The sequence below is a fragment of the Neltuma alba genome, unplaced genomic scaffold (genome assembly GCF_004799145.2).
Source record: "Neltuma alba isolate B1F8T4 unplaced genomic scaffold, ASM479914v2 tig00002501_pilon, whole genome shotgun sequence".
Classification (NCBI taxonomy): Eukaryota; Viridiplantae; Streptophyta; class Magnoliopsida; order Fabales; family Fabaceae; genus Neltuma; species Neltuma alba.
This window is the reverse complement of record NW_021632885.1, coordinates 72,404-97,461: the sequence shown is the minus strand read 5'-3', so window position 1 is coordinate 97,461 and position 25,058 is coordinate 72,404. Positions and strand designations below refer to the sequence as shown.

General features: G+C 34.8%; 4 protein-coding genes across 7 annotated transcripts; all 4 read left to right on the top strand.

Moving 5' to 3' along the window:
• The first annotated feature begins 2,327 nt into the window (after positions 1–2,327).
• Positions 2,328–5,613, top strand: LOC114730326 (myb-related protein 2-like). 2 transcript variants are annotated; one of them, XM_028917378.1, is made up of 6 exons: positions 2,328–2,703; positions 2,801–2,877; positions 3,627–3,684; positions 3,780–3,870; positions 3,962–4,031; positions 4,572–5,613. In XM_028917378.1, the coding sequence occupies exons 1-6, from the start codon at positions 2,490–2,492 to the stop codon at positions 5,340–5,342; spliced, it is 1,281 nt and encodes a 426-aa protein (XP_028773211.1). In that variant the 5' UTR covers positions 2,328–2,489; the 3' UTR covers positions 5,343–5,613. The 2 variants fall into 2 exon arrangements, with proteins under 2 accessions (XP_028773211.1, XP_028773219.1); XM_028917386.1 differs by having other exon boundaries at positions 2,329–2,703; positions 3,792–3,870.
• Positions 5,614–6,746: 1,133 nt separating this feature from the next.
• On the top strand, positions 6,747–7,860 carry LOC114730316 (protein BIC2-like). The gene has a single exon (XM_028917367.1). The coding sequence runs from the start codon at positions 6,906–6,908 to the stop codon at positions 7,269–7,271; it is 366 nt and encodes a 121-aa protein (XP_028773200.1). The 5' UTR covers positions 6,747–6,905; the 3' UTR covers positions 7,272–7,860.
• Positions 7,861–10,170: 2,310 nt separating this feature from the next.
• On the top strand, positions 10,171–12,918 carry LOC114730243 (60S ribosomal protein L10a-1). 2 transcript variants are annotated; one of them, XM_028917291.1, is made up of 6 exons: positions 10,171–10,243; positions 10,478–10,526; positions 10,925–11,144; positions 11,629–11,794; positions 12,081–12,286; positions 12,664–12,918. In XM_028917291.1, exons 2-6 carry the CDS (start codon positions 10,522–10,524, stop codon positions 12,715–12,717), a joined length of 651 nt encoding a protein of 216 aa, XP_028773124.1. In that variant the 5' UTR covers positions 10,171–10,243; positions 10,478–10,521; the 3' UTR covers positions 12,718–12,918. The 2 variants fall into 2 exon arrangements, with proteins under 2 accessions (XP_028773124.1, XP_028773130.1); XM_028917297.1 differs by lacking the exon at positions 10,171–10,243 and adding an exon at positions 10,301–10,336.
• An 8,417-nt stretch (positions 12,919–21,335) lies between these two features.
• Positions 21,336–24,303, top strand: LOC114730260 (ferredoxin, root R-B2-like). 2 transcript variants are annotated; one of them, XM_028917308.1, is made up of 2 exons: positions 21,336–21,492; positions 23,560–24,303. In XM_028917308.1, exon 2 carries the CDS (start codon positions 23,567–23,569, stop codon positions 24,029–24,031), a length of 465 nt encoding a protein of 154 aa, XP_028773141.1. In that variant the 5' UTR covers positions 21,336–21,492; positions 23,560–23,566; the 3' UTR covers positions 24,032–24,303. The 2 variants fall into 2 exon arrangements, with proteins under 2 accessions (XP_028773141.1, XP_028773149.1); XM_028917316.1 differs by lacking the exon at positions 21,336–21,492 and adding an exon at positions 23,096–23,292.
• The last annotated feature ends 755 nt before the right edge of the window (positions 24,304–25,058 follow it).

Genomic DNA, 25,058 nt, shown 5'->3' with positions numbered 1-25,058 from the left:
TGACGCCATCAGACCTAATAATATATCAGACTGGTATATTTTTGCAGCACAAAACTAATGCTGGACATCTGATGGCTAGAGTAGGTAATTTCATTACACGATCAGATAACATAAATTCTTCAAGCTGTCATGAAAGGTTTCTCCTATTGTGATACAGAGAATTTGCCATGTGGCTATATCAAGTCCATCTGAGGGAGCAAATTCGATATCAAGATATGAGAGCACCAAATCAATCCTCTTGCCCAAATTATTCCAATCCACATGACAGAAAACTACTTAGGAACTCAGCTTTAACTTTACCCACAGATTCCCTACGGCCACATTAAATATTCCAAAAATCAGAATCAAGAACAAGAATGAGGAGAAGTGATGCGAAGATACTGTTCAAGGAATCTTCAGTTTATTTCTCTCTATGGTTATTAAGTTATCTATAAATAATAAATGTTTGCCTCACAGATCTCTTTATTGCCTGATGAATGTGTACTGGAATATCAGATACAGTTTATGAATAAGCTTCTACTTTTATACTAGTGTCCAACAACAAGTGGTTTGGTCTTTTATGACATATATAGGTAATCAAACTTATTCTGCATTAGCTGGTGATCATTATATTATACTCCTGACGTTTTGGTCATGTATTACTTCATTACTTTCTATTATTGTAAAACATAATCTCTCCTATTTAAGTAATGCAGACATACATGCAGTGACACATGAATTGCTTGTGGATTGCGTTTGTCTTAAAACTGAATCAGATTCTATAATACAAATTTTAAGTGGTTTAGCATTGGATGTGCCATGCACTTACTGTTCCCACATGCACAGCTCCACATACACTAATCCATCCATTGCCCAACACTCTGATACGCATCTGTTTGGACAACTTATTTTTTTTATCATTTGTATCTAACTACACAATTATGATTTCTGAGTAGGATTTTGGTAAAAGTTCCGTCAAGAAGCGCTTTAACTCAAAAGCTTAAATTGTCAAACAAAAGCCCATGAGTGGTTTTATTATAAGATCTAACACGCTATCAAAAATCCTTTAGACTTAATTAAGAGAAAAAGAAATGACGAGGATTGAACTCCAAATCATTTGATCACAAAACTCATGGATCAAACTTAAAATTATTTGGTTAGAGAAACTCCTGATAGCATGTCATTTAGTACTCTGACTTTAAAAGTTTAAGCGGTTAAGTGAAGGGCTAAGAATGGTTTTATTATAATTGTAAAGAGTTCTAGATAGAGGATAAGCACAGACGGAAAAATGGATGGATTCATATATGAGAATCTGCTTCATTAACCGAGGTACAAGTCAAGGGAAGAGGCGAGTGGTCTTTTGCTGTAGTACTGTATTTAACCAAAAGCAAGTATAGAAGAAAGTACAATCTTCGCTTTCTCTTTATAATCAGGTCCCACCTGCTTAGGATTCCAGAGGATGGGTCCTGCGTTTTTGTGCCAAACAAAGAATGAATAATTCAGGGCCCATCCTTCTCCTATTTTATACGGTGGGGGCTGAATAAGTACCAAACTTATTGAAGCAGACAAAACAGAACGTATTCTTATTCTATTCCTTACCTCCACAAGCAGTCCCATGGGAAGCATCTTCTCAAATTTTTATTTTATGTTATTTTATTGTATCTTTTTCTTGCATCGGTTGCTGCAGATTTTCAAGATGCTTTAGCCAATGGATTCTTTCCTCAAGGTTCCCGTGTTCAACCAATTAATACGTTCTTTCATGTCTTTGTTTGCTTCCTTTACCGTAGATAACTGTTCAGCTAGAATAAAACCCACTTCATCATGCCAACAAAGAGCTAAGTACGTTAAGGACTGATAAAATGACCCAAGATCAAATTAAGGAACTGAAGATTTAATCTTTAATTTCCAAGTCCAACGCCATTAGAACCAAACAAGTTAAAAGGATGAGCCTTGGTGGTTCCAAGTCGAGAGGGATATCGGCTTCCCCGGAACAGAGTCAGAGAAATGGGAGGGGGGGGATCCTCTTTCAAATTTGGGAATACGATTCCTACTTTAGTCTAGCAAACGAATAAGAATGTCAGTGGGTTAAAATTTGAAGGATCAATTCTGGAACCTAATGCAAGGTCTGAGGTGTTTAGGAAGTTTGTATTTGCAGTCTGAGAATGGAAAATGGAACGAGGACAGGGCCCACACAAGTTAGCAAAGGTAGGAAGGAATAATATCTCTATTTCTCAGGTCACCACACAAAAAGGATTAAGTTTGGTTTTCAATTGGTTCTATCCAAAGATTCCATGCGTTACTTACTAACTCCCTCACCTTCTCTCAGATATAAATATCAGTATGGCATGCCTCCTGGTGAGGACATATGGGAAGAAAAGAAACAAGACAAGCACAACAAGAAGTTTGTTAATTTGTTTGTGTCAGGCCAAGCAATACTAGTTGAAAATAGAGAATTATCAAGTTCCACGTCCACATTCCATAGTTAGCAGAGCAACCCAGAGAATAGAATCATGTATCACCATCACCAACACCAAGGAAAGAACATCCATTCTTCTTCTTCCAGAATGCCAATCTCAGCTGAGAGGCACATGTTCCTTCAAACTGGAAATGGCTCTGGTGATTCTGGACTTGTCCTCTCCACTGATGCTAAACCCAGATTGAAATGGACAGCAGATCTACATGCCAGGTTTATAGAAGCGGTCAATCAGCTAGGCGGAGCTGACAGTGAGTACTCACAATCTTCTAGTGAATGGTCATAACAATGTCATGTTCTGTAGAATTTTTGATTCACTAATGCAGAGTACAATCCTTTTCCCTGCAGAGGCTACTCCTAAGACAGTAATGAAGCTCATGGGGATTCCAGGGCTCACTTTGTATCATCTAAAGAGCCATCTTCAGGTAATAATCTTAAGTGTCTGAATTATAAATTTTTTTAATTGCAAGATTGTCAATTTAGATCTGCCATATCAAATGCATGTATTTTTTATCAGTCATCAAGTGGTATCTTAGCCTCAATCTCCCCCTCAAGAAGAGAAAGTAGCATTCACAGCTAATCAATTATAGTTCATGCTAGCCAAAATCTCCACTTACAGAATAACTGGCTTTTGTATTATCAATATAAGTTCGATCTTAGAAGCTGCAAGAAAAGGTTCATTAATACAAATTAAAAAGGTTGGCGTCCTTATGTTCTCCTCGTTCCTCTATTCATAGATTAAATTTTGAAAATCACCAACTTTTTCCAGCTTCTTCTTTTTTTTTTGTTGTTGAATATTTTCCACCTTCATTTTAAGTAACTAACTCAAATATTTCAGAAGTGATTACATCTACATCACAGATCATATTGAAGGAACAAATTGCATGTATAAATTATGTGTGAAACATTATCACATCCATGATTCGCCATAATCTGTCATATTCTTCCAGATGCTTCATATTTAGTCACGAAATTACTAGTATGGAATATATTGTATGGCTTCGCTAATTAAATTGCCGTTTGGTTGGCCAAAAAACAAATTTAATCGCCATTTTAACGCCCGTCTCATATATTTTGTATAGTCTGCACTAAACCTATTAACATCCTTTTCTCCTTAAGTTGTGTGGCATGAAATTCGCACAACAATTGCTAATCCCTTCCCTTTTATCTTCAGAAGTATAGATTGAGCAAGAATCTGCATGGACAAAGTAACAACGTGACACACAAAATCAGTAAGAGAACAAAATCTCCTCCACTTCTTAATTTGATGACGAGCAAATTATGAACAACAAAACTTTGTTCATGAAGAACAAACGTATCTTACCAGCAATTAATGCAGGTGCAGCAACGGGGGAAAGACTTCCTGAAACAGGTGGAACTCATATGAATAATCTAAACCTCTCGCCACAGGCTAACAAGTGAGAAAAATTCACCATTTTCACATGCTTTTTCTATGAATCAGAAATTTTTAATCACTTCGGGTTCTAACATCCAGTGCTCTTTTCCCAGAGATTTACACATAAGCGAGGCCCTGCAGATGCAGATTGAGGTGCAGAGAAGGCTAAATGAACAACTTGAGGTGTGAGTCGCTACTATCATGCAAGATTTTTTTCCTTTTATCCATTAAAGTTCTAAACGAAAACTTCCACTGACATTGTTAAATCAATTCGTTAGTGCATATAGTTTTTCACTTAATTTTGAATTTCATTTCCACAATCTAAGAGTGAATAATTGAGTTATTACTGCTCATGAGCTTGTTTTATGAAAAACGTACAAGATGGTTATTTGATAGGGGATTGCCAATTGACACATGTTATTTAACGTGGATGACATCACAAATTACACAACTCAATTAAATCTATTATCCAGTTCATCCCTTTTAGTTGATATGAATAACATGCATGCCACGTAATTAGTTTAGCAGAACTTAATAACACACAAGTGTTTTGATCACAGAGATCAAATTATAAGATATCAATTTCATATTTTTAATAAGTCAAACAAAAAATTAGGTGGAGTGGTCGAGAGAATCATAATTTATCCTGGCTCCTTGTTTTATACAGTTCTAAAGTCTCTTCAGACTTTGAAAAACTGACAAAATCATTCTGAACCCATCCAGGTACAGAGACACTTGCAGCTTCGCATAGAGGCCCAAGGGAAATACCTGCAGGCTGTGCTTGAGAAAGCTCAAGAAACACTTGGTAGACAGAATTTAGGGATGGTGGGACTTGAAACAGCAAAAGTTCAACTCTCAGAGCTTGTATCCAAAGTATCTTCTCAGTGCTTGAGTTCTGCTTTTTCAGAACTGAAGGAGCTACAAGGATTCTACCCACAGCAAACACAAAACAACCAGCCAACCGACTGCTCAATGGACAGCTGCCTCACATCCTGCGATGGATCTCAAAAGGAACAAGAAATACAAAATCCAGGGATGGGTTTAAGATCCTTCAATGGCCATACGTTCATGGAAAGAAAGGAAGCCATGGAAGCACCCATCTTGAGGAACTCCGAGCTCAAGTGGCGTGATGAAGTGAAAAAGAACAGCACATTTCTGAGCAACCCATTGGGCAAAACTGCCGAAAGAAGGGGTTATGCTGCAGAAAGAAGTCCCAGTGACTTATCTATGAGCATCGGACTTGAAAGAGAAAGTGAGAATAATGGAAGCAGCATGTTTCCTGAGAGATTAATGATGGGGAGAGAATCAGATGGTGAATTCCCACACCGAAACACAAGTAAGCCAGAATCGACAAAACCACTGCAAGAGAAGGTCCCTCAGGAGTATAGATTGCCTTACTTTGCAGCATCAAGACTCGACCTGAACACCCGTGAAGAAAACGATGCTGCGATGAGCTGCAAACAACTGGATTTGAATGGATTCAGCTGGAGCTGAAGAAACATTATGAATGAAATGCGGAAATGGCAGGATTATTCATGTATCGATTATTATTACAGTATGAGATGCCTGCTCTTTGGTGTCAGCTCAAGTGTTGAAATATGAGCTATTTTTAGCAGAGTCAAAATAAGTTGCTACAACCAAGAGTAATATCGATCAATTTGAAACCAGACGTTAAAAATGGAGATACCAACCAAGAAATGAAGTTTCATTCCTGTAAGGTTATTCAAAAATGTTCATTATACAATCAAGCATGGCATTTAACAAACATGAAATATGCACTTCCATGGGGCATAGTTGAGAACGGCAGTACAGAGAGGGGGGGGGGATCCATTTTTACTTAGTCAAGTGGTTGCTCAAGATCAAAGGTTAAACCCCAGTCCAAAATATGACTAATCTACGTGTAATCTTTGATCTTCCTTTGAAATATAGAGACCTCAACTATAACTTTGATTTATTTTTTATAATAGAATTTGTCATTAATGAATTCGTTTGGCCGTTGGTACATTTATTCCTTTAAAAAAATATCTGCCCGACTCGTTTCATTCTGGCCCCCATCTCTCCCATCAACAATAAATTTGGATAGTGCTTCCTTTGACACCTCAGGACTACAGTCATGTATGAATCATTATTGGACATGTTCTATTTATAGTTAATTAATTAATTTACTGTTTAAGCAGGTCTAATGAAAAGTAGATCAAGCTCATAATAAATGCAACCACAAGACAAACAAGTATACTTTTATGTTAATGCATCCCGCCACGCAATTGATATCTGTGCTGAAACATCTTTCTAAAATTGATTTCAATATGTTAATTCTTTCTTAGTAAATAAAGTTCACTGAAAAAGTTGATTCTGTATATATGTGTTTGTACACATGTACACGTATATTATATTTTTAAATGAATATATACTTATATTAATAATTTATTACACTGCTTTCTAGATTTTTAATAAACTAAAATCTATTTTACACATTTTAATCAATCTATATTAACATGCGAAAAAACACATACTGAGAAAGTTTCTACACACACAAATATATATATGTCTACAAATGAGAGCTTAATTTTTTAAAAAACAAAATGACAACAAAAAATTATATTCTTAGGTAAATAAAAAAGGGATCATTAATAGGTAATTTGTCAAGACCTTGTAATCCAAGGTTGTTAAAAACTTTTCTTAAACTGAGATTGTGAATTGAAACTTTTCATGAGGAAAAATAAATAGGCAATTTGATATGTAAGAATTTGTTTTTCCCCACTTAAAAAGTGAAGGTGAAAAAATCACGTGCGGTGACGGTGGTCGCCCACCTCAGAAATAAAAGCCCTAATAAGCGAGAGAAGATCTGTGAAACTTGGGAGGTAAACCACACAAATAGTGTATCGAAGTCAGGCGCGAGACGTAGAGACGTCGCATGCCATACAAACGCTGTTTACATGTTACCATGACGTGTGCTCTTAAACCCCCACTCGTTCTCTTCCTCTTCCCCTCCTCTTAAATTTCTTTCCTCTCACTCGTCCCCCTCATCAATAATCTCCCTCATTCATTCTTTCATCCATGGAAGACTCGAGATCTACCACCAGGAATCCCACTCCTCCACCTCCGCCTCCTCCTCCTGCTTCGCTTTTCCCAGACACTGCCCCGGCGGCGCCGAAGAAGCCGAGTGAGTTGTCGTCGACGTCGAGTTCCGGATCAGACGATGCAGGACGCGAGAGGCTCAAGAGGCACAGAGACGAGGTCGCAGGGAAGGTGAAGATTCCAGATAAATGGGGTCAGGAGCAGATGATGAAGGATTGGATCGAGTTTTCTACCTTCGATGCACTCCTGGGTTCTCACCGAATGATTATTGCTGCTCGCGATGCGCTTATTGCCGATGCAAGGAAAGCCAAGTCTCGCAGATTAAGGATACAGAGTAGTTGCTAATTTAAATGGCGTTATTCCTGTATTAATTTCTCTCTCTTGTCCTCTCCCCATCTATCGACCCAGTTTCTGAACTACTCTCTCCTTTGTTTTTTTTGTGTTTTGCTTCCTGTGATTCTTCATCACAAAAATAAGGGGAAAGACGTGAACGAGAGCATTAGTATAGTTATTATTAAGACCCATGAATATATAAAATTCATCTACGCCCAAAATGGGTTAATCTCCGATGGAATAGGAATAGGAATGGGATGGACGTTACTGAATGGCTATTATTTAGATCAGATATTTGTTCGTAGTTTCTTCAAGCAGTCAAGTTTTATTCGAAATCTAGAAATGGTCCCGTGAACTGCATGTTCTCATAATTTTTACATTTTAGTTTAGTTTGGTTTGATCTCTCTTGTGGAGTTTCTTGAGCAAATATCATATCACCGGTTCGAAAATTTTATCGCGGGTGTTTTTGGCCAGAAACAACTTTAATCTACTATTGTATTGGAATAGTACTACTAATATACTGTTAATTCATCAGTATACATATGAGTTTTCTTCTTTAGGCAACTTTTTTTGGTTGACTAGATCTTACTGTTCAATATGAGTTTTTGGCTATCATCTTAATAAACTATAAGCCGATGAGAATTGGAGTAGCATTGTATGGAGTTTTCACATCAGTCAAATAAAAACATTGTTGAGTTGAATTTAAGGTTATTCTCTTTATGGAGTTTTGTATACGGAGAATTGGGTTCTCTTACAGACAGTAATTAATGCGATCATTGTGTTGGTGATGTTCATGATTGTTAATAGCGGTTCCTCTGGAGAATTGATCTGAATATTGAAATACTTAACATATATGTGATATTAGTTCGAGTTTGCATTACAAACTAAATCTTAAATGTAATATTGTTTACTAGCCATAAGCAATGTATTTTGTTTCCTAAACTTTAATTTATGCCCTGCATAAGATTCTCACTAGTTATATACATCATCTAGGTGTTTATTGGTATTTGGTTATTTAACACTTATAGGTCCCGTTTGGTACAAAATATTAAAAATGAGGGATAAAGATTTTGATTGAGAGTGAAAAAATTTATTAAAAGAGTGTTTAAAATGACTAGTTATTTGATAGTTGGGATTTGACAAATCTATATATGTAGGATTGGAAAATATTATGAAGGAGGTGATATTCTCCAATTCTATCTAAATAGGATTATCTCATCCTATGTGATAAGAAATCACTCATACTAAATATCTTTTTAATATGTATTTTCAATCCCAATCATAATTCTTATTTCTCATTTTTAATACTTCGCATTAAACAAAATAAGTCCTTGCCCTTTGATTTCCTTCAGACGTGTATGCTTGTATAGGCTGTGCGTTGCGAGCCTATAATCTCCACATATTTAGTTAGTTTTTACATCACATTTTATCAAACAAGTCACAGCGGATTCATCTTTGTTATTGCCTCCGAACTTAATATAAAAACTAATTAGATATTTAATTTGATCATAAATATAAGAATCTAATTCATTTTATCTCTCATATTCATTTTTTTTCAAAATAGCTCTTATAGTAGCTGCATATGTTAAAAATTCCTTCAAAAGATAGTTATGATACACATAACCAGTAAGAGTATTTTTTAAAAGATAACATATACTGATTAAAAATAACTAACTTATAACTAATTTTCTTAATATTCAAGAATTAATTATCTAGTTTTTATATTAAACTGCAGGGGTAGTATTTTTTTTAAAAATTTTCTTCCACAAAGTTTACGACAATTCGTGTAACTATGGACTTTTTTTATAAATAAAACATCAATTGTGTAATAAAAAAATTATACAACTAAAGTCGACATTAAGTGCAACTGCGTACATGTCAAGATTATCTCATCTCGTAGTCCTAAACTTTGAATTCTAATTAATTGATAAATCAATATTCCCTACGAATGAAAAAATCACTTCATGCACGTTCGAAATAGCACATTAAATATGCAATAAATTGATAACCACAGATAGCAGAGAATGAGAAAATACACATATATAACTTAAAATTAATTCTTAAAAGGCTGAAAAAATAATCTAAAAATCACCATGTAGAAAGATAAATAGTACTAATCCAGTCCTAAATATAAGAACTATTTTATAAATTATAATAAAATAGTTCTTATACAATTTATAAAATAGTTAGTTCTTATACAATTTATAAAATAGTTCTTATATTTAGGATCGAAAAAATAAAACTTCCGTGACTTTTTTTTTCCCCAAACTAAAAAGTAAAACCTCCGTGACTTTTTTTTTCCCAAAACTTGAATGGCCATGAATTCTAATTTATCAGTTTACTAGAAGATTGCACACATTGATTGCATTGAAAATGCCCTCGTGCAAGGTCTTAAAAGGTCTGCTTACTGTGATTTGTAAAAATGATATCATCTAATAACGTTGGCCAAAAAAACAAAAGATATTTAATGACGCTATCTACTCTCCTTTACAAGGATCACCGTTGCATGAAAGAAAAAACGTAGGCATAGAAATTTAACGTATTTTTTTTAAAAAAAATAATGTGCTTTTTTGGGTTAAAAATAGATTTTACGGGCTTGATTTAACGATTCTAATTATACAATTGATTATATTCTTTTCCCTCATTTGTAAATTCAAATGCCAGAAAATAATACCAGGTAAAAAAAAAATGCCAGAAAATAATGGAGGACGTATCAGGCTTGTCCTCCCCTGAAAATTTGTCCGGCCATAAAGTTTGATCTGGACCATTGAATGATTTAACAGCCCTGATAATGCCACGTGCGAACTATAAACAGTCACGTCGACGTTGTGACATAATCGTGGCCGTTCACTTGTCAACGGTTCAGATTCAGCCAACTTCAGAAGGGTTTCCTGGACAGATAGCAAATTATATTGCCGCCAGAAAACCCTAACTTCAGATGAGCTTCGAGTTTCGCTGCCTCGCTAGCGTGCCGTCTTGTGCTGGTACTATCTCCATAGCCCTATCCACTCAGCTCCTTGCTCAGTCTTTGAGATTCCATACTAGCAAACACACAAAACAAAGGAGATTTTGATACTGTATCTGTCTTTCATTATTTAATTTTTCTTCCTAAATTACTTTTTTGGGGACTTTCTGCGAGTTACTTGCTGTCAAAATGTTTCTCACTTGTATGTTGCGATATGGATTCTTCGTTTAATCAGATTCGATTTTGTTTACAGGAGAAGATCTGTATCCGCTTTGTTGGAAAGGCCAAAGATAAATAATGAGGTATTTGTTCAAGTTTCTGCACGCCTACTGTCCGTTTTTAGCTCGTCTTGTGGATTTCGAGTCTATCGTCCTGTTTATTATACATTATCAAGATGCCGCAGATTATTTTTTGTTGAACACTGAGGTGGACTATGTATCTATATTTAAAAGTAATTTAGTTGCAGTGTCCCGTTGCTGGAAAGCTGATTCCCATTTTCATTTAGCCCATCACTTCTATGTAAGCTCGTCAAAATTGCATTATTGGAGGATTCATAGGCAGTGTTGTAGTTTTAACCTCGTTTTCTATCATATTGCTCCTTTTAATCTCAGAATTAATGAGTGAGTTATCATGTTTAGACGGTCAAGTATTTCTTTTCAAGGGAAAATTCTCATCTTCTTACCTTTTCTTTTTTGTACAGTAAGCTTCAGAGTGATGCGTTGAGAGAAGCAATCTCAAACATCAAGAGGGATTCCAGCGAGAAAAAGCGTAATTTTGTGGAGACCATTGAACTCCAGATTGGGCTGAAGAACTATGATCCTCAGAAGGATAAGCGTTTTAGCGGTTCTGTGAAGTTGCCCCACATTCCTCGCCCCAAGATGAAAATATGCATGCTGGGAGATGCTCAACACGTTGAAGAGGTACTAATCTCGTGATAAAATGGAATACGAGTTCTCTTGTTTTTGGAGAGACATGTTGACTTTTAAGTCCTGAATGTGGCTTTGTAAATTTTTTTCTTCTCTAATTATATGAGAAGATTGGCACTGGGTTGCATATATTACTGCAAATCTTACTTGATTTAGCAGAATTTGATTGTTGCTAGATATTTGTTAAGTGTTCCTTTGGTGGAAGTTGTTGTCCCATACTCTGATACGGTGTAGCAATCTGTTTCACGGCCCCCCCTTCTCTAAAGCAAATCTCTCTCGTGCTTGCACAATGAAACTCATCTAGTTGACTATCATTTCCATTTCCACTTTGTCCATACATGCACAGTTTTTCCGTTGGTTAATGGTGATTTTTTATGTTTGATGCTTGTGGTTCTGCTAGATTTCGTGTTGTTTTCTCTTTGACAATCGCTTAATTGTTGATTTGTTCTGGATTAATGTTAGTTGCTGGAATCTGCAGGCTGAGAAGATGGGGTTGGACTACATGGATGTGGAAGGGCTGAAGAAGCTGAACAAAAACAAGAAATTGGTTAAGAAGCTTGCCAAAAAATACCATGCCTTTTTAGCTTCTGAATCCGTCATTAAGCAGATTCCCCGTCTTTTGGGCCCTGGTCTCAATAAGGCAGGCAAGTGTTATTTGCCTAAAAATTCACGTTGTTCACTGTGTTTGCTTTGATTTGCCTAAAAATATTCAATAAGGCAGGCAAGTTTACCATGTATCTATTGTATGTTTGCATGAGTATCTTTGCAGTTGTGTTACATGCTGTGGCGCCATATGGGTTATTATTGTTTTAATTGTAACTATTTTGATACCTAGCCGGATATGACTTATTGTTGTTCAAGTTATTATGATTATTTTAAATTATTTATTATTAATTCTCACTGATCTTTTTATTTTGCTTGATTATGTAGGGAAATTCCCCACACTTGTTACTCACCAAGAATCTCTTGAGTCTAAGGTTAATGAGACCAAGGCCATGGTGAAGTTTCAGCTAAAGAAGGTGCTTTGCATGGGAGTTGCTGTGGGGAATGTTAGTATGGAGGAAAAACAAATCTTCCAGAATGTACAAATGAGCGTCAACTTCCTTGTTTCCTTATTGAAGAAGAACTGGCAGAATGTAAGTTATCCTCTCTGCGCTACCCGCTATGTTTCCTGCCCTTAGCTTTATAGATCATTCGATTCTCCCAGTTTTTGCCCTTGAGGTGTCAATGCTTGTCTTAATGGTTAAGCTCATCTCTGGGGTCTGTCAGCATATCTACTGTGGTTGTTTGTGATGCCATTTTCAATTCTGCTGGATATATATTGTGGCATCGCTGAATGCTGGCTTTGTCCTCTCTTTTATTATCAGTATATAAAGGACTACTGTGGGGCTAAAGAAAACACAACCTTAGAATTTTTCCTCCTCGCGCCTTAGAAGTCTGAATATCCGTATAGTTTGTGCCTGATATATGCTTGGACCGGTCGCCTAATGAGCTTGGTTTGTGTTGCTTTCAGGTTAGGTGCTTGTATCTCAAGAGCACAATGGGGAGATCATATCGCGTGTTTTAATTGCCTCTTTCGAGTTTGCTGTGGTTATATCTAGCGTCCTAAATCCTAGTAGTTGAACTACTTTTCTGGTGCAACATTTTTGGTTGTAATGCTCTTTACATTTTGGTGTTCGTCGTTTTATCCCAAGTTAAATACTAGCCACATTAAGAACATCAGTTGTTTTTGTTTTCTTCGATCTCATAATATTTTTCTTTAAGCCTACCCCTTCGGACCCCACATTCTCATCGTATCTGAATACAGTTTAGTCAACTCCGTTATCTTGAAAGAATGGTCAGCACAATCACGCTCTAAATTTATTTGTTCTTTTTCGCGTTTTGCGTGTGATGTTTTGTTCCCATTGTAAATCTTAAACGCTAGATTTTCCTGTTTTATAAAGGGAAAATGGGAAAAAAGGAGTCTTGAAATAGTAAAGTTGTGAAATGAGTATTTGAATTGATAAAGTCGCTGCAAGAGACTGGGTTTTAAATGTGAATAATGAAAAATTAGGAAAAATATCAGAAGACTTGTATCTTCTCTCTCTTTCTATTATTTTCTTCCCTAACTCTCCCCATCAATTACATTCCCACTCGGTATCAACCAAGAAAAAAAAATGTCTAAGAAAACGAGTTCTAATGCTGTACTCCATGAAATAGTTCGATACTATTTGATTGTCGTTCCTTCCCACTCTGTATCAACCAAGAAATCAAAGCTGTCCAAGAAAACAAGTTCTTTTGCGGTACTCTGAAATAGTTTGATGGTATTTGATTGTTGTCTATTTCCAGCATACCCATATATCATAGCTATCCAAACAACCAAATTTAATGAAGAAATAAAATCCAACATGGAACGTGTAGATGGGTTGCGGCGCGTGGAAGATAGTTGGAGCTGGAACACATACTGAGAGAGAGGCATTCATCATTAGACTTCAAGCAAGGCCGCCTCTAGCCACGAGCAGATGCGGCGAAATTTGTGTGATGGAGTATAAATGGATGCTAAGAACTCAATGGTGCCGATGACTTGTATGCTGCGTTTATTAGCGCCGCTTTCAAAAGCAGCTAGTTTTTGGCACTTAGCTCTTGGGCTTCATTTTCTTTGCCTTCACTTTGAAGTTGCAGCTCCGACTCGTGTTGAGTCAAGCTTTCTATGTCTTTTGGGAATGAAAGTGCTCTTCTAGCTCCTTTCCCCAAGCTAATGTTGCTCGAGCATGAAGATCACTTTTAGACTCATTGTCCTTTCCTTCACCTCTTAGGTTTGATAAAGTAATGTGATGTTCACGCTGCGTGTTTTTATTTTGAGAGAAGAAAAAGGTGAGAAAAAATGACTGGTACAGATTGGCTTTTATTATTCTAAGGACGGTTGTTTTTATCAGTGTTTTTATTTTGAGAAGAGTTGCTCTGCTAAAACTCAAGTTAATATAAATAGCTTTTTAATATTTATTATTTTTTATACTAGATTTCCATTGGTAATTAAATTGTGAAAATAATATCAATTTCTGATAAAATTTAAGTTATTGCGAATAATTTTTCAACACTTATTATTTTTCATTGTAGACTTGTTATTAGCAATTAAATTATAAAAATAATACCAATTTTTGATAAAACTTATGTGAATAACTTTTCAACACTTGTTGTTGTAAATATCAAAAATTGATATTTCACTCTAAAACAAGAGGATGGGGAAAGACAATCATTACCAAAGGGGAGCTCATACAGTGATGTCGATGGCAACATTTCTGTGTTTGCATAACAATTGTTCGACTCTCCTGTCCAATCTATCCATCATGCGGTGCCTTTTTGAAAACAGCCACAAAGGAAGCAGAAGTTTAGTGATGCGGGAGATTTTTCATAAGATGAAATATACTTGTATCCTGTGCTGACTTTTAACTCTATTTATCCTTTCTTGAAATGCAGTGCAACAGCCATGGTTACTGGCTCTGTTCTTAGTTTGATCATGGGAAAGTACATTGGATGTATCATAATTGCGTATGATTACATGTGTACTTTTTTCAATTTTAAGCTTATGCGGTTCCTTCCTTGCTACATTGCCATTGGTGAGGATAGAGCAAGACCATATTGTGAGGCTGTCATAGAAATGAATAAAAGTGGAGCCTCTTGTGAAGAGCAGAGCAATTAGTTTGCTTCTCTCCCTAGGGCTTTGTTAACTGAACAAGGGATGGAAACGGTTCCATTATTCGTAAATTTTAAAGGCATAAATTTCTGAACTATGATTGTGCAGGCAAGTTATTTGGACTGAACTCCATTACTTATCTAGCTTTAGGCTACGAGCAATGTTGAAATAGATACCTCTCCTTTTCTCATTCAAATCTTATTAGGTTGTGGGCAATTTGTTTCCCAGAATACCTTTCATTTCAGCTAAGGTTAGACTTCAATACAGTGGATTAAAAGCTTCACCTAGTTAGACCTGGTCAAGGAGGTGATGAGATCGGTGGTACTTTGAGTCCTTTGCCGAATGTTCTTTAAGAAAGGGAAATGCAGTCTTAAGAAAGTCAGTTACGGAGGACTCAGTTCAGAGAACAGTCATAGTTTCTCTTTTTGTTTAATCTCTGTCTGTATGGACCATGCCGGGCTCTATGCTGTAAATGAATGGCATGGTACCCCATGAATGAGTTATTTGATGCTTCTGAAATGTACCATGGCTGTGATGTATTTAATCAGCAGTTTTGTGTTACTTGAAATGCTATTCTTCGCAATCTTTAATGCACTTTACATTCTAATCCAGGTGTTAAGAATGAGTGTAATTGTCCAGCAATTTTAGTCTTATATGCAGTTGTCTGAATCCAACTTCACTTTTTATTATTGCTCTTTTCCATTGTATATGACATCCTCTCTGATGCCTTTTTGTTGACCTTGCCAGAGTAATCATGTCAACCTTGTCAGCTGTGAAGTTTTCCCCAAATTGTGAGTTCCGATCATCTAATCCCATATTACTTAATCTAAGGTTAATTAAAATCTCGTTTGTTAAGAAAAATTTTAATTCTCAAATTCACAATTAATGATGGCCAGTCATCAATCAAATAAACAAATAAAAAAAACAAGTAACCAAACTTTAACATTAAGCATCCCCAATTCAGTGAAAACAAAGCTCAATCTACTAACAAGTTTATAGTTCCTCTATGCTATAAAGAAAATTAGCTACACATAAATATAATCAGTCTCAGCAACAATAATTCCAGATTCAAAATTCATAATAGAAATCAAAAGAAACAGGGGAAATAAACACTGGCAACCAATTGAAACCGAAGAACAAGTCAACAATGAATCTTCTCTGGCCTTTTGACTAGCAAAGAAGAACTCCAACTTGCAGATGCTCCTCTGGTTCTAACTCAAATCGCGTTCACCTCTGGTTCCAGTCACGAATCCTCGTCCCTCCTCTCATCAAGCCGTCGCCTGAACTCGTCCTCTCAAGGTTGTGGCTGTCGCCAATTTCCTGCTCAGAACTGGTCTCGGCGTCTATGATTCAAGGGAGGAAGATGATGAACAGTTCCCTTGTAAAAACCTCGTCCACATTCGGTGCTCATCAGTGCTCATCACTCAAAACAGAAACGTTTTGCGTGCTGGGCGGCCAATTTTTTTTTTTTTTTTTCACTGCAACTTTTTTTTCCCATCTCACATGCAAGATGCAGCAATTTCCCATAATTTTTCAACCTGATTCTATTATCTTTAGTTTTTTGCACTTTATCAGACATTATTAAAAGAGTACCCAAACTAAATAAAATGGTATTGATGTGTGAAAAAATTTAGAGTAAAATAGTACTCCTTAATATAAAACTTTGTTTAACTTTTATTTTGATTCTAAATATAAGATCTCAATCTACTTTGTCTCTCATACTTATGTATTTTTTTCCAAGATAGTTCTTCTAATAATAATAATTCTAACCAATACACTTAATTAGTAAGGATATTTTAGGAAAGACAACATATATTTATTACAAATAACTAACTTAACTTCTTTTTCTAATCTCCTCAAATTAGTCAACTAGCTCTTATAAATAGGACTAGAAATAATATTTAGTATCCTTATACTATTTTTCATTTGTATATACGGTATCCTAATGTTATATGTAATGCATCTAACACCCTAATCTTATTTATAATGTATTTAGCACCTTTAAATTATAAATAATATTGTGGTCTTGGATGTAACTGAAAAAATAATTTCAAAAGTACTGGATAAAAAAAATTAAATGTGCCATAAATAAGATTAAAATATTGGATACTATTTACAAATAATATCGGTGTTGGATGTTACTTTACTCAAAAATTTATAGATTTACAATCCGTTTATTACGAAGAAGAGTTAAGAATAAAAATAAATACTATCTATGGTCTTTGATATAAGAACTAATTGATTAATTTGAGTAGATTAAGAAAATTAGTTAAGTTAGTTATTTTTAATAAATATGTATTGTCTTTCTTAAATACCCTTATTAATCATGTGTATTAGCTAATTTGATGAAATATTTAAAATGTGCAACTATTATAAGAATTACTCTAAAAAAAAAGATAAATATAGAAAACAAAGAGGATTGAGGTTTTATATTTAGAATAAAAAAAAATATCAAATTAGCTCTTATATTAAAGATTGAAAATAATAATAGATAATCATATTCGTGATTAAATGATAAACTACTCATATGGTCCTATTTATTTAGAGAAAAAATTTTGATCTTATTTATAAGTTAAATCATTAAATTTTTTATATGAATATATAATTTTGTACTCTTCATTTATTATAGTTAGATCAATTATCATTGTGATGAAATATATATTAAACATAAATAAAATAAAAAGTAATTAAATTAAAGAGGATATCTTCCAGTAATGTTTGGGTGAAGCAAAAAATATGGATAAATACAAATACATTGGGAAATTTTGGAAGGCTGCATGTGCTTAAAAAAATGTTACATTGAAAAAAAAGAAAGAAAGAAAGAAAAACGTTGGGAAAAAAATTTGTTTATTGCCCAGCACTCAAAACGGGGACGTTTTAAGTGCTTAGCACTCGGTGCTCGTCGAGCTGATGAGCACCGAATGCGGGCGCACTAAAAAACCCGTTCGGCGCCTCCTCTCTCCAAGACGATAATGAACAGCGATCTCCAGGTCTCCCCCCCAAAGTGGTCTCTCCCTAAACGCGGCCGTCTTGATCTGTGGAATTCCCAAAACTTCATCCTCCAAACAGTGTGTTGACCTCTGCCCCCCATGCTCCTCTCGTGCAGCACGTGTAAGCTGATGGAAGGGAGAAAAATAAAATAAAACAAATAAAAAGGAAAAGCTGAAAAATAAAATAAAAGGAAAGGAAATAAACTATAGGAAATTAAAATAAGATAAGATAAAATCAACTAAATCTTAAACCTAATATTAATTATTTTATTTATATCAAACTAAGATATTTATAATAAATCCCCCAAATAATGCTCACAACGAATTTTTGTTTTTCAAATCCCTTTTAAATCATCCAAAATTCTATTGATAACTCTCCAAAAATCACTCAAAATATTCAAAATAATGAGTTATCAAATGTTGAGGATAATATTAAGTTTTTAAGACAGAAAAGGATGGTATAGAAGGTGCTAAATGATTGATACAAGACATGGAAGATAAAAAAGAGTCGTTAAGTGGGAGGAGAAGAAACTAAGAATTTGTAAGTGCAACGAAAATGCATGTGAATTGCCATGTGAAGGCATTAATTTCTTACACATGCACATATCCTTCAACATATTTCCAAACAAGACCCATGTGAGAATTCATCAATCACCGAAATCAAGAGTAATATACGAAGAATTAGGTTCACATTCACATCATGACAGTACTACGCCCACAAGCTCGCAACACAGGTGACAGCCCTTATCAAATCAATAAACCAGTTAAGAGCAAGAATAATAAAGCTAGCAGGATAAGGAATTTATGATTGAGAAATAGACAGTTTCCAAACAACAATAAGATAAGGCATGGCATATCAAACTAGGATGTCAAGAATCATATCTACAAAAACATACTAGAGATTAGCGAGGGATGGGAAATGGATAGTAAATAAAAATGGATTCTTTGATTTTAGAGAGAAGGAAGGTATAAAAAATATATCCAATATATATATATATATATATATATATCTAGCATTTCATTGTTTTGCCATGTGAAGTGTTATTTTGCATTATAACAGTTTTTTTTTTAACATTGGTTAGCCTTTTATTAGGAAAAGTAATATTAATGCTTGAATATTTACTCTATTAGTGATTGTATTAGATAGATAAATAGTTTTTTGGTGTACTTTTTATTGATGTCGTTGATGATTTATTTTTAAAATTCTGTGCTATTTTTAAAATATAAAATTGACTATTTTCTACTCTCATATTTTTCCACGGGAATATGACTTTTTAAATAAAAGTCATATGAATTTTTGAGCAAATCAAATTGATAGTGATAAGTAAAAATAAAATAATAATAAGACTATGATTTAAAAGGCATAAGGTCAGAGACTCAAGTTGAGGGAGGGCGGCTCTGACGTTGAAGCTTTAAAACAGGGAAGTCAATGAACGATACAAGGGAGAACCATAGATATGATACTATCTCCGGTCCTAATTATAAGAGTTAGTTGATTAATTTGAAGAGATTAAAAAAAAAATTAAGTTAGTTATTTGTCATAAATAGATGTTGTCTTTTATAAAATATCCTTACTAATCAAGTGTATTGGTTAGAATTACCATTGTGAGAATGACTATCTTGAAAAAAAAACATAAATATTAGAGATAAAGTAGATTGAGATTTTATATTTAAAATTAAAATAAAAAACAAACAAAGTTTTATATTAAAGACCAGAAGTAGTATTAATTAGCATCGTCAAATCTAAAGCGATGGCTTAATTGGAATCATAAATGGAGAGTACGCATTGACTGTTGATGAGGGCTGGAAAAACATGGGCAAGTTGGATATTTGAATAAGAACCAACAAGAATAAGAATCAATAATAATGAAAATACCTGCCCCACCTTCTTTTAAGTTTTTAAGCGAAAGATATTATTTTATTTTATTTTTTAATTTTTAATGATCTCCTGCCTGCAATTTCTACTCATATAAAAATTATGTATTTTCTATGGTTGAATGGAAGACTTTGACAACACATGCGTGTGGGCGTGTGTGTGAATTTAAATTTATTATTTACAATGACAAGCCATTGACACAAAGTAGTTAATGAATGCAAAAAATTGAAAATAGAAGCTAGACCTAATCTTTTTTCTATTTTATACAGTATTGCTTTCCCTTTTATTTTAAATGATTTTCAATGACTATATTTTCCTTACTTTATATAAAATCTTAGACAAAGTGAGCAGTTTATATTATGAATAATACTACCTCCGGTCCTTAATATAAGATCTTGTTTGACTTTTATTTTGATTCTAAATATAATACTCTGATCCATTTTGTCTTTTATATTTATACATTTTTTTTCCAAAGTAGTCCTTTTAACAATTATAATTCTAACCAACACACTTAATTAGCAAAGATATTTTAGGAAAAACAACACATATTTATTAAAAATAACTAATTTAACTTTTTTCTTTAATTTTTTTAAATTAATTAACTAGTTCTTATAATTACGACCTAAAGTAGTATGATTCTATATATACCCTTTAATATTTCATAGTCGTGATTCCTACTCTATATAAATTAAAATCTAAGATGAGGTGAAACGATCTAAGATGAGTATATAGTTTTAAGTGTTAAAATAATATGCTTTTACATATTTTATAGTCTGGGTTAATTTAAATTATGATAAAAAAAATCTCTTAATTATACGGCACATCACACCTCTTCTTAAGAAGAGGTCATGGGTTCCAAGGGGGTGTTTGGCAAAACCAAAACCTAGGTTTCAGAATCACTTTTCCGCAAAACGAGGTAACCTCCTCCACATATTTACTTCGTAATCCGTAAAAGCACTTCTGAAACCATGGTTTGGTTTCTATCCAAACACCCCCTTGGAGTGGGTGCATGCGTGTGAGGTGTGGGTATGTAGCGGACTTGAAGTGAAGAAAAAAGAATTAAAATAAGTAATTTTATCTTTTACGAAACAGAATATTTTTTTTTGGGGTCAAGGCATACCTTCAAATATTTTTTCAAACACATCTAACATTTTAAATATTTTTTTAAGTGTGTTCACGTGAAGTATTTTTTAGTACATGCATTACCTCAAAGCATTTTTTTAATAAGTCAAGCATCTAAAAATATTTTTTAGTGTATCTAATACCTAGGCAAAAAAATACTTCAGCGTGCTAAATGCACTTAAAAAATATCTCGGGATGTTAGATATATCGCAAAATATTCTAGAATACTAGATGTACTGAGAAAATAATTTGAAGTGTTAAATGTACCTTAACTTTTTTTTTTCCATATATTGCAAAATTATTTCTTTATAATATAATGAGTGTTTAGATAAAAATTAAATCATAATTTTAAAATAATTTTATGGCATTAGTTCCTTAAAAAAACGAAAAGAAAAAGAAAAGAAAGACAGGTAAGGAAGAGAAATTATGGCCGGGAGATGAATGAGTGAGAGGGACAAAAGGGGAGAGAAGAAAACGATGGGCGATTTGGTGGATCTTGCGTTGGATGAAAATGGATCCTCATTCGGATCCTTTTCGATGTTTGACTACGTCTACCAACCCAACCCTCTCTCTATCGATAAATAAACAAGGGTTCCTCGCTTCATACACTGTACTCTTGTCGTGATTCCTCATCGTTCTCTCCGCTCTTGCCTCCGCTCCTCCGTCACCAACACTTTCTCTGTAAGCCTTTTCATTCTCTGTCCTTCTCTGCCATTATCATGGAATTTTATATATTTCTCTAGTTGCTTGTATTCTTGCTTTTTACCTGGCTTAGTCAGCTGTGCGCCGTTTGCTTTTATCACCAACTAGAACTCCTAGATCCTGTTTTCGGCTCTAGATTTCCTCTTCCCTCCTCCTTTTTTCTTCTTTCCCGATGCTTTATTTTCATGCAGTGAAGATTGCTCCCTGTCTATAAATTATGATTATGATTTTAATCTCTGGATTTCTAAAGTTTGCTGCATGTTCTCGATATTTATGTGTGCTGAGTGATTTGTTCAGCGTGATTGGAACTTTATTGCTTGGTGGTTGTTTTGTTTATTGATCAGTTTCATTTGTCCGACAGATTAAGTCCTCTCTAATGGTCCCCCCTTTCGCTCCGAAAATAATGTCATGGCTTAGTTGTAACTAGTAATCCGCATCTAATAAAAAATTATTCCCCGGAGTCATTTATGTGATGGCTACTAACGAGTAGTAAGACGGCGGAGCTGGTGTTCGTGTCTGTCTTTTTTTTTTTTTTGGGGTTGGGGGGGGGCTGATCAGGGGAAGTGTTAAAAAGTTTTTCTATTGGAATCATCTGAGTCCTTTTTGAGCTTTGTTCAGCCATGCTCATCGAGTTCGATAGTTATATGATATACATCCTCCATAACATGTCATCGTGGTGTGGATAAGTAACAGCGTTACTGAAGATATTTCTCCTTATGATGACCAAATCACTGTTTCTTACTCATTTATAACCAATTCCACGGTGCTTTTAAGTTATTTTTGTCATAAATATTAGTTATTTCTGATATTTCACTCTAAAACAAGAGGATGGGGACAGACAATCATTACCAAATGGGAGCTCATACAGTGATGTCGATGGCAATGTTTCTATGTTTGCATAACAATTGTTTGAGTCTCTTGTCCAATCTATCCATCATGCGGTGCCTTTTGAAAACTGCCACGACCGAAGGAGAAGTTTAGTGATGTGGGAGATTTTTCATAAGATGAAAGATACTTGTATTCTGTGCTGACTTTAACTCTATTTATTCTCTCTTGAAATGCAGTGCAACAGCCATAGTTACTGGCCCTGTTCGTAATTTGATCATGGGAAAGTACATTGGATGTATTATAATTGCATATGCTTACATGTTTACTTTTTTCAATTTTAAGCTTATGCGGTTCCTTCCTTGCTACATAGTCATTTGTGAGGATAGAGCAAGACCATATTGCGAGGCTGTTATAGAAATGAATAAAAGTGGAGCCTCTTGTGAAGAGCAGAGCTATTAGTTTGCTTCTCTCCATAGTGCTTCATAAACCACCGTTCTTAACTGAACAAGGGATGGAAACGGTTCCATTATTCGTAAATTTTAAAGGCATAAATTTCTGAACTATGATTGTGCAGGCAAGTTATTTGGACTGAACTCCATTACTTATCCAGCTTTAGGCTACGAGCAATGTTGAAATAGATACCTCTCCTTTTCTCATTCAAATCTTATTAGGTTGTGGGCAATTTGTTTCCCAGAATACCTTTCATTTCAGCTAAGGTTAGACTTCAATACAGTGGATTAAAAGCTTCACCTAGTTAGACCTGGTCAAGGAGGTGATGAGATCGGTGGTAGCTTGAGTCCTTTGCCGAATGTTCTTTAAGAAAGGGAAATGCAGTCTTAAGGAATTCAGTTACGAAGGACTCAGTTCAGAGAACAGTGATAGTTTCTCTTGTTTGTTTAATCTCTGTCTGCATGGACCATGCCGGGCTCTATGGTGTAAATGAATAGCACGGTATCCCATGAATGAGTTATTTGATGTTTCTGAAATGTGCCATGGCTTGTGATGTATTAAATCAGCAGTTTTGTGTTACTTGAAATGCTATTCTTCGCAATCTTTAACATACTTTACATTCTAATCAAGGTGTTAAGAATGAGTGTATTTGTCCAGCAATTTTAGTCTTATACGCAGTTTTCTGAATCCAACTCTCACTTTTTATTATTGGCTCTTTTCCATTGTATATGACATCCTCTCCTGATGCCTTTTTGTTGACCTTGTCAGAGTAATCATGTCAACCTTGTCAAGTGTGAAGTTTTCCCCAAATTGTGAGTTCCGAGTTTCATGCCAAAACCAACTCACCAGTGCCGTAGTTAAGTGCCCATCCTCAGTTGAATTTGTGAGGTGTGTTCCCAAAACACTTGGCTTGAAGTCATCACTCTTGTTTAGGACAACTACCATGGCTGCCTACAAGATTAAGTTGATTGGTCCTGAAGGACAAGAGAATGAGTTTGAGGCCCCTGATGATTCCTACATCCTAGATGCTGCAGAAAATGCTGGAATTGAGCTCCCTTATTCATGCCGAGCTGGAGCATGCTCTACCTGTGCTGGGAAGATAGTATCTGGTTCTGTGGATCAGTCGGATGGCTCATTCCTTGATGACAATCAAATGAAGGATGGGTATGTTCTAACCTGTGTCTCCTACCCAACTTCAGATTGTGTAATTCACACTCACAAGGAAACTGATCTCTACTGAGACCAGTAAAATGGAGCTGTCAGGAGCAAAGTCAGGATTTTAAGGAGACCTTGAGGCCAACTGAACTTGTTCTTTCCTATTTTCCTGTCGTTGTTTTGTTCCGTGCACATTCAATGGTTGTTATCAAGTTGTTTAAAATGAACGTTATGGGGTTGCCAGTAATTTAGGATTTGATGGATTATGCCTCTGTTGGTGCTAGGAACCATTGTGATTTTAATATGGTAAGCTTTTTCGCTAGGCATTATTTCATTGAGATGGTGTTGCTTTCTGAATGACCGATATTGAACGAATGTCACTTTTAGTTTTAGATGTTAGAAAATTTCGAACAAGCCTGACCCAGTTTGAGCTAGTATCGCGTCCCAATAAATGGGTTTCGAAATCTGTTCATCGGGAGTCGTTATTGATACGGTATTGTTCAGCCGGAAAACAGAAACGTGAAGTCGAAATATGCTCTTGTAAATTAGGTGCTGATAGAAATTACCTTCCTTGGGAATATAGAAAAGCTAGACCGCGGTCAAATTGATATATGATCCAATGTTGATATTTTACTCTCAATGTTATATTGAGAATGTTGTTGACATTGATTGGGCCTGAATACGGAGAATAGGCAGGGTTTCTAATCAGAAGGCATGCCAGGAAATAGAGATTGATTGTGCGACCTCAAATGAGAAGAAAACATACTCCTCCTTTTAAAACATAATTGTTAAATTGATTTTGGTTCTAAATATAAAATCTATTTCTCATATTTATTATTATTTTTTAAATTACTTATATTTGTAATGCGTTAACCATAATCAAATAGAAAAAAAGGAAAAGATATTAAGGAAAATCATTATGATGTTGTAAAAAAAATATATAATATTTTTTATAATTAACTAATTTACTTAACTTTATTAATATAATTAAATTAGTTAAATGAGTTTTACATTAAAAACATTGCGTTTAGGGAAGTACAAATGACAATGCTACATTCTCCAAAATGGATCCCACATAAAGATTCAAAGCGCATCAAGACATTTGTACAATC

What these genes read in the sequence shown, in the direction of transcription:
- LOC114730260 (XM_028917308.1), top strand. Translation starts at nt 23,567, where the DNA reads ATGTCAACCTTGTCAAGTGTGAAGTTTTCCCCAAATTGTGAGTTCCGA.
- LOC114730243 (XM_028917291.1), top strand. An exon ending in ATGCTCAACACGTTGAAGAG is followed by an intron (nt 11,145 to 11,628) that starts GTACTAATCTCG and finishes TGGAATCTGCAG; the next exon opens with GCTGAGAAGATGGGGTTGGA. An exon ending in TGAAGAAGAACTGGCAGAAT is followed by an intron (nt 12,287 to 12,663) that starts GTAAGTTATCCT and finishes TGTTGCTTTCAG; the next exon opens with GTTAGGTGCTTGTATCTCAA.
- LOC114730326 (XM_028917378.1), top strand. Translation starts at nt 2,490, where the DNA reads ATGTATCACCATCACCAACACCAAGGAAAGAACATCCATTCTTCTTCT. An exon ending in CAACGTGACACACAAAATCA is followed by an intron (nt 3,685 to 3,779) that starts GTAAGAGAACAA and finishes GTATCTTACCAG; the next exon opens with CAATTAATGCAGGTGCAGCA. An exon ending in CTCTCGCCACAGGCTAACAA is followed by an intron (nt 3,871 to 3,961) that starts GTGAGAAAAATT and finishes CTCTTTTCCCAG; the next exon opens with AGATTTACACATAAGCGAGG.
- LOC114730316 (XM_028917367.1), top strand. Translation starts at nt 6,906, where the DNA reads ATGGAAGACTCGAGATCTACCACCAGGAATCCCACTCCTCCACCTCCG.